This window comes from Aulonocara stuartgranti (genome assembly GCF_965226115.1).
Source record: "Aulonocara stuartgranti genome assembly, chromosome: 19".
Taxonomy (NCBI): domain Eukaryota; kingdom Metazoa; phylum Chordata; class Actinopteri; order Cichliformes; family Cichlidae; genus Aulonocara; species Aulonocara stuartgranti.
Window position 1 is genome coordinate 2,639,989 of NC_138955.1, and position 14,242 is coordinate 2,654,230.

At 40.3% G+C, this 14,242-nt stretch overlaps 1 protein-coding gene across 1 annotated transcript; it reads right to left on the reverse strand.

Annotated features, from left to right (window-relative positions):
- Nucleotides 1-7,392: 7,392 nt before the first annotated feature.
- On the reverse strand, nt 7,393-10,326 carry arf6b (ADP-ribosylation factor 6b). The gene is made up of 2 exons (XM_082516067.1): nt 9,876-10,326; nt 7,393-9,625 (listed from the first exon to the last, which is right to left on the reverse strand). Exon 2 carries the CDS (start codon nt 8,972-8,974, stop codon nt 8,447-8,449), a length of 528 nt encoding a protein of 175 aa, XP_082372193.1. The 5' UTR covers nt 8,975-9,625; nt 9,876-10,326; the 3' UTR covers nt 7,393-8,446.
- Nucleotides 10,327-14,242: the final 3,916 nt, after the last annotated feature.

The window sequence follows — 14,242 nt, forward strand, 5'->3', positions numbered from 1 at the left end:
GGGGAGCATGCTGTTAAATTACTGTGTGTGTTATTTGACTGGAGCACACATGATTAAATCAACACACAGACACTATTTTTTCCTGCTCTTTAAAACAGTAGAGTTCCCTTTCAGTCCATGTAGTTCTGTTGCTGTGAAGCTAGATGGCAGACATGTGAAGGACAGCTCGGAGAAACAAGTGCATTGTTTGAGCAAGAGGCATCATCCCCCTGGGTCTTTGCAGTTCGTCTTGTTTATACAAAATACAGTTAAGCAGATGTGAAAGTGAAGCCTTTACGCCCTAGGCATCTGCAAAAAGCTGCAAACATGAAACCTATTGGACTTCTGCTCTTGAGCACAGACATATTTTCCCATTGTATGTCATTAAACTTGGAATATTTAGCAAGTGATAATTAAATAATTGGATAATATGTACAATTACATGTTTACATAAAAATATAGATAACCTCATGCAGAAATAAGCACCTGATGACAGTGATAAGTGGTGTTTAGAGTGGTTTTCTTTGTGATTTTCATCTTGTGAATTATGTAAATTCAGACACTTGTAAGAAGTAGTTGCTTAAAATCTGAAACTTAGGAAAGGATTTAATTGTGTGCACTGATTAATTAAAGAGCCAGGCTGCTCGCTCAACAATTAAATATTAAGATGTGAAGACAGTTTTGTTAACTTTTCATATGAAGTGAGGTTAGGGTAACAAATCTAATGTATAACTAAAAATTTCAATCTATATCTTTATGTGGGGTCCCCAATCTTTAAAAATGGAGGACAACAGAGATCTGCAATGCCAGCTTTTGCCGTCCATGTGAGGGGAATTCCACTCAAAGCCCCAGATTAGGTGGAAGATTATGGTTCCTTTTCAAGCATAAAACCATGAAGTACGCCCCATACTCCCACAGGCATGCAGGGGCCCCCTCACAGCCTTTCATGCTGCTGTCTGTTTACACAGTAGAGCTGTAGGGTAATGAGCACGTTGTCCTCAAACACTCAGGCCAAGTAAAATGTTAATACTGAAGTTGACAGGATGAGATCCCCCTAAATACTCAAATTGATTTATGAAAGAAATAGTACGATAGATCCAAGTTTGATTACACATTAATGAAATGGTCCAACATGATCACTGGATGAATGCAACACTTACCTATTTTAATAGGCAGAAAAGCCCACTGTATATAAATTTCCCTGAATTTAAGAGTTGGCGTTATTAGTAGAGCAGAGCAGTGGCTAATAATACTACATGTGCAGGTGCTTTAGCTTTGTGTATAGAGTCAACATGAAATCAAGCAATCTGAAAACATGAAGAAAATTGTATGTGTATACCTTTCTGTTCCAGCTAACAAACCAGTTAACCAGCATTTGATCAAGAGAGGCAGAGGTGTGGTGGGATCGAATCAGATTACAGATGTTGGTCGATGAGAATGCCTATGAAGAAAGGAGCAAGTGAGTTTAATTGCTTTTTAATTTTTATTTACAGTTACTATAAATAACTACAGCGGATCATGTAAGATAATCATTCCCTGTGGCCCTCCTGTGCCACTCTCACTTGCACATTGTGCAGCTGGACCGTTACAGTCAGAATTAACTTGCGGTTAAGGTCTGCTTTGGTTTGGCTGGGACACGTTTGCCTAATTAATTTGACTCACAGCTGGGAATAAGTCCATGCCCCCCAGTGTGGTGGGGACAGGACCCAGAGGGGTTACTGAGGAGATTAGAGGGGTAAAGGGGAGCTCCATTATTCTGTGTCAACACTTTCTCCCCCACCCCATCCATAGGTCTTCCACTTAAGTAACTCAAAATATATTTCCCCATCCCTGGTGTTTTCCTTAAATGTTAACCAAAAATAATTAAAACGGTGTAGTTGTGCTGTTCCTGTAGATGACTAATTAGGCTCACACAACAGGGGAATAGGAAGGCCCACTGTAAATGAGGACAGCCCACAGTGAAGCAGCAGCAGTGTCTCAGTAATCTGTTATCATATATATCAGACACACATGCACATGACTGTGGATTCTGGTAACCATCAAGACAGAATGGGGGCATTTTCTGCCAACAGATGGTGCTATAAGTAGGAATAACTCTTAATGGTGTGGAAAACCTGTATTTGGAACACAAGTCCATAGTATCTAATGCATACTGGGATTTTTTTTTTTTTTTTAAAGTTTAATTATTGTCTTGGGCTAGTGAACACCTGCAATGGATTCCATAATCAGCATTCTTGTAAAACAATTTAACATGAGGCAGCAGTGCAGCACTCCCCCCAATACCAGATGGGTGGAGGAGAGTCTGACTCCAGCAGTCCGTGTGGTGTGCTCAACTCTGCTGCATCACAGCCAAGTGACACAGAGGATCCTTTGTGTCAGTCACCATCATCACGCTGCCTGGAGCCAAGAGACACTGCTCCAGAAAGGAAGACTCATTTTCTCACAAACTTTAAGGGAGTGGCTCAAGAATAGACACCAAACTGGGCTAATTAAAAATAGAAGAAGGCCTGCATGAAAGAGTGACTCCTCTGATTCCGCAAAGGTGTATCCACAGACATAGACACCCCCCCCCTCTCCATTTTACATAGCAATCTGAGCCCGACTGAACTTTACGGTGCACCAAGAGGGAGCAGGCCAGACCTCGCTTACCAAGCACTGTATTTGTTTTCTTTCAGCTATCTCTTTATCCTCATCTGGAAAGATGGGACACAACAATGCTAATAATCTGCAGCACTCATTGTTCATTGGATCTGAGAGCAAGAGGTGGTACCGTGCCAGGGAAGCAAAGCCCAATGGGACAACTAGCTTATAGAAACACAATGCTCCCCCCCCCCAAACACACCCCTGCAGGGGAACAGGGGGAGGGCGGGGGTGCTGTTAAGACAGCTGTGCTGCAGTTGAGAGGGGAGCACTGTGAGAATACTGCACACACTTTACTCTCCTTTCATCCCTGTTAGTGCACTAATGTCAGCGCTATGCCTGTAATGACATTTGTTAATCAAAGGTCATTTGATTGTCTTTGTAGGCAATATTAGGTTTTAAAATAATATGCATAATATGCACGCACATGTATATATACATATGTGCAGTGTATGTGGCACAGTCATGGTCATTTACTGATGTCAGCAAAAAATGTAGTAGTAGTTTATTGATCCCTTGGTTGAAATACCAAAGGTCCTGTGACTTCACTTCCTGTGACTGCTGTCTCCACGGCATACTAGAGCAGTGATGAATTTGTCATTTTAAAGATGTGTGGTGGTCCAGGACAGAAGGAAGAATTTTAGAGCAGGGAAACAGTGTAGCTGTGTGCTTTTGTGTAAAGTTTCCCTGAGTCATTACCTCATAACAGTCTGAATCCGGACTGCGTGTGTGAGTGAGTGTGTGTCGCATCGCCTGGCTCGCCACAGATCTGAGACTTCCTTCCAAACCCAAACTGTTGTTTAATCCAGATGCACTGTCACGCGAAACACTGACTCTGCTGTAATTACAGCGATCTTGTCACATACACAGATGTAGTCAGTCATGGAGTGTGACAGTGTGGCGGCGAGCTCCTGAGAAAAGTCTCTGAGTTCACTTTGCATGGATCTTCATCATCCTGTCAGCGAGTGTGTGAAGGCTGTGGGTGACTCCATGCGGTTGGTGGATACTGCTCCTGGGTGAATGACTTCTGTCTATAGTAGTACACAGTGCAGTGTTATAATCACTGCTTAGTGGCTCATCCTTTAACACTGTGGAGGTCAGTGTTCTGTGTACTGTATGAATAGGCCTTAGGCCAATGCATTAAATAAGCAAGTAATCTAAAAAAACAATCAAACTGATTTCATTTTACTTCAGAAACAGACTTAAATTTCTGTTCCTTGCAAGCAAGACGCTCGAGAGGCCTCAAACTGCAGCACCATTTATGCCTGCCCCCCCTCCTCCCAGTCTGTAGCACTTCTGACACCTGAAAGCAACGATGGTTAACACTCTTTACTCTATTTGTGGTGCTGTTCATAAAGCACAGTACATTGTTCCACAGTTCAACTGGTGCACACATAAACATTTTATCACTTTTCAAGAGTACTCTCTGGACACATTTATGTGTAACGGAAAATAAATAGCAGCTCTGAGGTTTAAAAAAAACAAAAACAAAAACTGAACAGATTGGATGTCAGCCAGCGAAACGGTTTTCTTTGTGACCTAAATTAGTTAATGCCTGTATGAGCACTTTGTCTGTGCAATAACAAACAAATTGGATATGTCAGGTGGACTTCCAACACTTAACAGTTATTTTCTGGTTCTCTGAATTTGCAGTTTCACCACAGTAAGCAACCCTCACTTCAGATATGAATGGAATGCGTTTTGGACTTATGCCCAGAGTGCACCTTGGATATCACAGCCTCATATTTTCAACCTCATGTAACTGGCCTGCACTGCACAGCATTACTCACTATCAAAACCACAACATGCTTGTAGGAAACCTCATTTATGAGCAAAACCTACTCCAAAACACCTGCAATCAAAACAAATTCCAGCCCCAGCTACGGTACCGAAAGAGAAATGCAGCATTTACAATGGCATTCTACAGTGTTAACCTCAACAGGAAACCTAAAACGACTTTCAGCCACTTCCGGACCCGTTTTAAACTGAGCTCTGTGCAGTTCATTATTAACAACGCACTCAAAGAAGGGGCACGGGATTTAACCAGAGGACAGAGAGCAAGTGATAGAGGGTAGTTTCATAACCAAAGAGGCTGTTTTATTGTCCCTGAGAATAAGCCACTGAACTAAGCTCTGCAAACCATGGCTTAAAGTAGGTGTTCCCTCCTACCATTTGGCAGATAAATAATAATGGTGTTTAGTGTTGTGCATGCATCTCAAATCCTTGAGTGATTAGCTAGAAGGGTGTGGCTGTCGTCCTGCAGGCCAACATTAAAGTGGCGATGACTATATTCAGGGCCTGCAGTCAGAAAAATGAGCATTGTGAAGGTAGCATCTACCTTCACAAATGTTATCTGCAGCTGGAGTTTAGAGGAAGTGAAGACAAGTGAGGAAGACAAACCACACCCCTGAAAACCACAAGCACAATTCAATTCTAAGCATGGGAGGAGTAAAGCTACAATACTACCCACAACAGATTCTCCTGAGTAGTTTAAAAACTTTTGAAGTTGACTAATGAAGGACAAGCCGTTATTCAGTTTAAAAAATAAAAGGTATTCCAATATTGCAGAACTTGACTTGCAAAGATTAGGTTATCTTTCGATTTCTCCCCACTCTTCCTCTTTCCATAAAGAGTAGAGGAACTCATTGGAAACGTGCAGCAGCCAGCCACCAGTGTGATACCAAAAACACCAGGCCACACTGGCAGAGGTCCCATCAGGCCGTTGTCCTGGGAACCACACCAACAAACACGCGTTTTGGCCGGCTAAGACAAATCTGTCATACACATGCTTGCACAGATCAGTGGAAGTTTAAGCCCTACTTATTCTGCAAATTATGACACTGGTGACTCATGAGAAACAAGTGCTGATTATCCTCATTTGCTGGTGTGGTCCTGACAGAACCTGTTTCTTTGCTGCTGTAAAAACAGTCAAATTTGCTACATTTTTTTTTTTTTGCAAAACCTGACAACCCTAATGCTTCATAAAAAAGAAGAACAAGCTTCATTATTCATGATTTCTGTGACCTAACACCCATTTCTAAGCTATCCTCACAGGAAATGTAAGGAATTTTTGCTGAGCGCAGAAGGAGTTGACAGAAGGGCCGGGAGGTCTCATCTTTACAGAGAAGAGGTCATAAAACCTGCTTACACTCTCTGTCCTTGCCCCGGGGCCCAAGTGTTGCCAATAAAGCTGTAAGGATCATATGGTTGTAATGAAGTGGTGGGAACCAAAGTGGCCATTACAGCCCAATTAAGCTGCCATCAGTGTCTAATGGAGGCCCTAGACCTAGCTCTTACTGAAAGCAACTATTTACATGTACCCTTCGAATACTTTGAGTGTTTGTAGCTGATCATAAATCACTGCTGCTTTACGTATGTGGGTTGCGTGAAACATCAGTAGAAGCAGAGTCATATTGATGTCACCTGACCTGTCTGACGGAAACCTCCGTTGTGCTAAAGCAAACATCCTGAGGCCCCTGCAGCAATGCACTAAACACCAAATTTTCCACAAAACAAATGCTGCCACGATAAAAAAAGAAAGAAAAAAGATAATACATATGAAACAGAATGCATCACCTTGCAGTAAATGCAAACATGCACTTTATGACTAGCTTTCATAGTGTCAGTTTCAATGGAAAAGACACAAGGTCATTAAGCATGCTGAGCCAAAAAACTCTAGGACATCTGTAGAATAATGCTAGCTAACCTTTTGTTGCTCTAAACACAGCAGCTAGATGATTGGTGAACACCAGCAGTGCTGTCTTTGGCAAAAAAAAAAAACAACATTTCAATGGAAACATTTGTTTTCCATGTCCTAACTGACAAATTAAAATATTTACAAGACATACTTTGCAAAAATATATTCTATGAGGAATACTAACCCCTAAACATTTCAGTGACAATGTAGTGTACAACTATGTCTGCTTAAACTAGGAAGTAGTGCATACAAGCAGCAAGAAAGTCCATGTTTTAGAAGTATGAATTGAACAGACTGCAAAACTATTCCTAGTCTGCTAGTTGGTACTTATGTTTGTGTTTATCTTGTAAGAGTACACACTGATTATTCATGGTACTTCCCTTGTTATACAGCTTTTGGCATTTTCAAAGGATGTAGAAATGATTTTAACGTGGTCATGAGAGGCTCCTTAAAAAGTAGGACATCTGTTCCCATCAGCAGTTTCTCCGCTATATCCAACAGGCAAACTATATTTTCACTTAATCACAGAGCATTACTCAGACAGAGTTTTCATTTCTGAACAGCAGGGCTTCTATTGGGCAGCTTGAATAAAAGCAACCAAGACTTTTTTTTTAAACTGCTGGTCCCAAGCAAAGGCAGACTCAGGAAGTTACAACTGACAGCTCAGCATCAACTCAACTATGGCTCACAAGCAACATGCAACATTCAAAAAGAATTCGCAATTCAGCTGTACATCTCCGCTGCCCTTCCAAATGCCATGCAAACTACCATGTGGCTCTGTTGTTGTTCCAAAAAGAACAGCAGTCGGGACTTCCTGTTTTGTACATCCCCCCCCATTTACTGGCAAGGGAACTGAGGCCAGCAACTTAGTCTAAGGGGTGAACATATAAACATTTATGGAGAATACCACTGAGCAGAGGGAGAATTTTTAACACTTGAATTGTAAGCTTGAGTTTCTCACACATTGAAACAAACTTCCTATTACATTTTTCTGCTTTTAAAAGTTTACCAAAACCTGAAAATGTTGCGTCAACCACCAACTACATTTACTCTTGAAAAAACAGAGACATAGAAGATTTAAAATCACTTTTTTAATAAGACATTACAATGACATTGTTCTGTACATGGTACCCCCCAGTCAAAATAGGAGTAAGAGCTGCACCACAAAGTGTCATTCAACATTTCACCAGTAAACAGCTCCCTCTGACTGCGTGACAGATGGATTCTGATGTAGGGTTAATGTACTTTCGTACTCATGCTACAGATATAGGCTATCATATAATGTCCCATTGCTGAGGCTAATCAACTGTGGTATCAGATTGAGAGCTCAGAACTGAATGACATTCCTTTGGAAAGATTGAGTCGACAGACTACGCATTACCCAAAAATCAAAAATGCATCCCGACAAGCATGTTTAAAAGTTACTGGAGGCCTATTTGTTGAATATTCAGCACAATTAGGTATCAAGACATGACACAAAAAGGTCAATCAGTTAAATATATAGCCCACATAAGGGTACCGAGAGGGGTAACAAAACATGTCCAAAGTCATTATTTTCCCTCCTCTGATGCCCCAACTGGTGAGAATGAAATGTAAGCATTGGTGAAATTTTTTTTTCTCAATACCATTGAGAATGAATACTTTTCATCACAGTACTGTCTTAAAACAAATGTCAAAGTCCTCCATGTAGGCTACATAACATTAAAGAGCTCACCTTAGAAGAAGAAGAAAAAAAATCCAAGTTCAATGCAACAGAGACCGAAGAACCTTGAAACAAGCTTTAGTCCAAGAATTAAGATAAAAACTTCAGCTTCATTAGAAAAATTATACAAAACAGGAGAAAGAATAGGCAAAGGCGGTGATTTCTGTGGCTTCAACCTTAGGACCAATTAACTCAATATTCATCAAGCAAGCCCCAGAAATAATGAATGTGATATAGGCCTGCTACAGAGTACAAGCGAATTTTAAGCCGGCAAACCCAGTTAGAGATAAATTAGTCATGGGGTAAACATAGTAATAAAAAATAAATGGGAAATAATCAACTTTTCTTAACCATACTCATTTTGAGAAGTTATTTGTTACTTGCAACTTTATTATAGTTTTGACCTAAAACAGTCAGCAACTCAATCATTAAGATTTGTAATTTGAGGTTAGCCATGTCAAGCCCTCATATAGTCCATCACCTGTGGTCGCACAGGAGGGCTGAACATACCAATTCCTATCTCTGATGCGGGTCAATCCGAGCTTCTCTTGGATTTCGTGTGGCTTCATGGCATCCGGAAGGTCTTGCTTATTGGCGAATATCAAGATGATGGCATCCCTCATCTCCCGGTCATTAATGATGCGGTGAAGTTCCTGCCTTGCTTCGTCGATGCGATCCCTGTCCGCGCAATCCACCACAAAAATTAACCCTTGGGTGCCCGTGTAGTAGTGTCGCCACAGGGGGCGAATCTTATCCTGGCCTCCAACATCCCATACGTTGAACTTGACATTTTTGTAGGTCACAGTTTCCACATTGAAGCCGACTGTAGGGATTGTGGTCACAGACTGTCCGAGTTTCAGTTTGTAAAGGATTGTTGTCTTTCCAGCAGCATCAAGTCCAAGCATCAATATTCTCATCTCCTTGTTGCCAAATATTTTTGAGAGCATTTTCCCCATTTTGAACTCTTGTGCATATATATTCTGCGCCTACTGAGAAAAGTTTCAGATACCGTTTTGGTAATTACTCACTTAAGATTACAACTTCAGTTTTTATAATATATTTACTGGTGAAAACATGTCTCTGAAGAGCGACTGAAGGTTAGAAAGTCAAAAGTCCTTAAGCATGTCAAACCTTATCAGGACTTCGGGACTTCTCGTTAAAGTCTGTCAGGATCCTGTTGAGAGCGGGGACATTTACCTTCAGTAAATCACACGGGTTTCGGGGCCTATACACAACATGGCACGGTGAGGTTAAGAACTTGACACCAGCGGCTGCTGTGCGTTCATTGTATTGTGTAAAACAACACAAAGCGGTGTGTGAAATTTGGGCACAGTCGATTTAAAAAGTGAAGGGTAGTAGACGCTGTGAGTATATAAGGCCTCCCCTTCAAAAAGCCGCGGTACTTGTGAATTCCTTGTGGTGTCGGTGTCTGGCGGTCCTCTTCACCGGGTGCGCCCTTGTTCTCTACCAAAGGAGAAAAGCTGCTTTCTGTGGCTACTCCATCAAGCGCTGTGCGGGGAAACTTTGCTGTGCAGGAAGGGACGACTTCGAGAATAACCTCTGTGACTCAGCAGCACATGTACCCACTCGCGTAACTCCTGTCCCCCCTGAAATGAGATTCGGTGGGAGGGTCAGACATGAAAAATTAGCTAGCTATCGCTCGTGGCTGTTTCACACAGGTAGTAGGCTAACATTAGCTAGCTTGTTGCCTAGCTAGCTAGCCGCGGGCTAACTAGCTAACGGTAGTTAGCTTAAGAAAACTAATCTTATCTGGACGAATAATACACACGTCAATGACAAAATGACTGGGACATATCTTTATCGGTTAAACTGTTAATTCCAATATAAGTTACCTACCTCTTATCTATCCCTCCTTTCTCCAGAAATACACCCAGCTCTCGCCTTTCTCCTTTGAGTGGAGCTGGTCGCAGTGCTGCTACACCGGAAAGGTGTGGAGCTGCATTAACAGCCACTTCCTCCCGTCTGCTTCATTCAGCTACTGCCGCCTAGTACAGCACTGACTGTCTGGGTCATGAGGATAAACTATAGACAGTATTAAAACGCCGTTTACAATCAAATTTCACTTCTGAAATAAAAATAAAACGTAATCTGACACTGCTTTCTTTTACGCCGTAAGTTAACAGTAAATTAGCTAATAACAATTAAGGTAACGCCGCAACGTGATTCCTTATTCCAAACTGTTTCCAATAACGATATTAGTATCACGTTATATATGAAAATGTTCTTTGTTAACACACATAAATGGAAATACACTCCATGCCTAACATGTTCAGTTCCCAATGTTTCTATCTGATAAGTCTACTGACGCTGTAGTAATGTTAATTAAAGTAAAGTAACACCGCCCCCTTGTGGCTGTTTAAAGTTGCTATCCAAACGTGTGATTGGCAATCATTTTGTGCAGTTCTCTTTGTCTGTCCTCTGTTGTATGGGATGCAGCAGGACAGGTGTTTTACTAACCTTTGCTGCGTTCGTTGCTGCCGCTATATATAACCATGTAGAGAAAAAAAGGTCTTGCATTTACTGGATTTATATGCAAACACTAGTGAACCAGCATGCATCCACAGTGCACCACTGATATCTGTCTGCACTGACAAATGTACTTAAACCTTTAATGAAATAGTTTATGAAAGCACAGTGATTTTATTAGATGTTAAAATCATCAACTTGTACACTTTAAATTGTCTATAAAATAGTCTAGGAGAACAATGGTCCTTTTTTAATTGTAAAATGAACAGTGTTTAAAACCACAGTAACTCTGGAGATTTGATCATTTGCCCAGACTGTGTAAGTAATCAGACCCATGGTCAGGCAGGTGATTCAAGAATCTCATAGTCGTGTGAAACAGGCCTTAGACAGAATAATGTTTTTTTTAGTAAAGGTCACATGAAAGCTTGCTTGGGGTTTAGCAAACAAGAAGGAATGTCTGGTTAAAAATCAACTCTTTAAGCAAAACTCCAAATACTTTGCCTGCAGTACAAAAATCACTGCCATTCTATGGATGAAACTCAGTGGGAGTAGCATTCAAGGAAAAATGAAGGAGTGACACTTTATAAAAATATCACACCATTAACTATTAAGGCATTAGTAAGGCTCCAATTTATCATTTATAAGGCATTACTCCTCCCTAGTATGAAATTTATAAATACAGATAAAAATGTTTATATTTTTATGCATGTCCATTTAAAACAATAACCCTATAAAAAAGAAACAAAAAAATAAAATAAAGTCATGATGAATATTAAAAGATGGAATACTAGAATACAACAACTGCGGTGCCAAAAATAATGTAGCAGTATTTTGGGAATCCTGATTTTATTTACATTATGGCCATTAAATATTGCTATTTATTGATTTAATTTGGTAGCATCCTTGTTTTACAGGCTAGGGATTTTAAGATTCCATGGAACATGCCCATTGATTTGGGATTCTCCATGATGAAGGAGAACCACTTCTTAACCTGATCACCTCCTTACCCCAAGGAGGTGCTCTGAGTTTTCACTGAATGGGAAGGAGGAGGCAATCATCCACTGCTTCTTTCATTTCAGCTGAGTTCACCTAATGTGAAAGCGCTTTGGAAATGAACGTGACTGGACTTAGCTGACTAAAGCTGGCTAACAGAATACAAAGCAGAGGAAAGTTGAACTTCAGGAACAAACTAAAGAAATTCCAACATCAGAGATATTTTCCTGTATTATCAGTTTAATGTGAGGGACGCTTTGTTTATGGCGTTTACACTTGTTTGTGAAGCTCTGTGAAATATCCACTATTTTTTGTGAAAACTATATTCATCTTTTATTTTAAATAAAGCAGCTTAAGTATATTTAAGTTAAATTACCCCGTGGCTCTAACTGGTTGGTGTATCTTTCGCTCTTAAACTCCTGTTACTAGTTAGACTCTGGTCCGACCTACACTTCAGTATTCTGTAAACCTCAGGTGGGTTATGTTTGAGTCTGGCACTAATTATTTCTACGTTCTATATCTCTTTGTGGGTTTTCTGAATCATTTTCTGTTGTGAGTACAGCCAAGACTTGTTCGAGTCTTAAGGTACTTTCATTTTCATTTATAAATGCTTTATAAGGCAAAAATAGTCCTCACTTTAGATGAGGTCACGCAAAAATACTTAATTAATAACCAGTAACTGTGTGAATTAACCATGAATTACAATGTGAAATGAAGTATTTATCTTCTCCACCCATAAGATCCTGGTGTACTCAGCAAACCTTCAGACAAAAACTGGTTCAACCCAGGACAAATTGGGTGGACCTAAACACAAGCTGAACAATGTTGTGTAAGAAGTGCAATGCAGTGACGAGTGCTCAGACTCGCCCAGGAAACAACAGAATAACCACAGACACATGCACGACATAGCAGAGCCAGGACCTCAGGATAGGACTCAGTAGCACTTAAAGGACAGGAAATATCCTTAGAGGTTACTAAATGTTCACATTTTAGACGGAGAAGACAGTTGGTTTGAGAGAGATGAGTAAAGATGTCCACTGTGAGTGGCCAGCACTGAACATGGGTTGTGGTCTGTCATACTAACTATCAGCCGTCTATGAGATGTCGGCTATCTGGTGCCTCTTCTTAGGCAATTCAGCTCCCACTCACACCTTGACCCTTGCGACCTTAATGACTCAATGATGACAGGTTGGGTCAACCACCTGCAGCACCACCTTCAAGGTAAAATCCCCACTTAGGTTAAATATCCAGTCCAGTTGCCTTCAGCTAAAACACTTAACCCTGTAATGCCTGAACCAGGAAATAATTCCCAGAAAATGATTATTATTTTTTAAATGGAGTGTTTATTGAACCTTCTCTGGATCATATTTGCTACATCCAGCATTTTACTGCTTAAAAATGTATTGTGCAATTTATTATTATTATTATTATTATTATTATTATTATTATTCATTTATTTTTTAAAAATAATTCTCTAATTAATTCTAATTCTCTTCAGTAACCTTTCTGAATACTTTATGAAGCAGCTTCATGTTTACTAGTAAGTTAATCGATTTTATTTATATAACACATTTAAAACCAAAAATCTTTACAATAGAAGAAACAAGGTATTTACATAAAGTAACACAACAAGAACTTTTCCTCCATCCACGTTTCCAGAGATCAGCTGCTTCCAGAAGCTTGACATACAGGTCTGTTTTCAGCTCAGATTTCAAGATAGTCACTGAAGGAAACTGTTTCCAGGGCCTACTCCGTGGATCGGCTTCCTCCGAGGCGTGGACGTCTATCAGCAGAGAATGTACCTTCACCTATCAGCAGAGAATGTCCCTTAGTCTGTAACACAGTCAAATATATTCTCAAGTAATATTCAAGCATGCCATTCAGCGTGTTAGTACGAGCAGCTCGGGAGCAGCTTGGGAGAACAAGAAAACAGAGACTGCTTTAGATTGTCTTCCCAAAGTGACTCAACTTTATTCACAAGTACAACAGTTTATATAGAGGGTAAAATTCATGAGACAGCAGATTATCAGTTTAAACCAGTACAGACCAAGATAAGGCAGCGTCTTCCTGCCCTTGGGTGAAGAAGCATCCTTTGTGTAGTTTATTAGTTCAGCTACAATTGTGATTATCTCAGCGACATATTTTCAAGGCACAAAACGAAGAGTTCTTTCATTAGTGAAATCTGAAACAAACCATTTGGCCTTCAACAGGCGTCTAAAAGATTAAGAAACTAATGTAGCTGAGGGAGTGATCTCTGTGGTATTTCAACCTTGTTGAATGACAGAGTTTTCCTGTATAATGTCACTATAAAACAATATCCAGTAAATGCTCCCATGGTACTAAAATACCTAACAGTCACGTTGATGCTTGTCTGAGGTTACTTGCAAGATCATTCCACAGTCTCGGCAAAGGCACACACAAGACACTTTACTGTTTTGATTTCAAACAGCACCAATTTATACCACACTCTCTAATGCACATAGAGCCACTGTAGGCTGAAGTAATCTGAACTCTCTTTTGTGTCCCAGTCAGTAATCTGGCTGCAGGATTTTGGTCTAATTGTAGACGAGCAAGAGATGACTGAATAGCTCCAGTATACAGTGCATTACAGGAGTAGATGCAACAGAAGTATCCATGATTCTTTTCAGATGGGTTCTAAAAATAAAGATTTTATTCTGAAGATTGTGCTGAGCTGAAAGAAACTGCAGTTCACCGTGGCATTATTTTGTGTGTCATAGATTATC

Excerpts from the sequence above, each read along its gene's own strand:
- arf6b (XM_082516067.1), bottom strand. The coding sequence starts at position 8,974 with ATGGGGAAAATGCTCTCAAAAATATTTGGCAACAAGGAGATGAGAATA.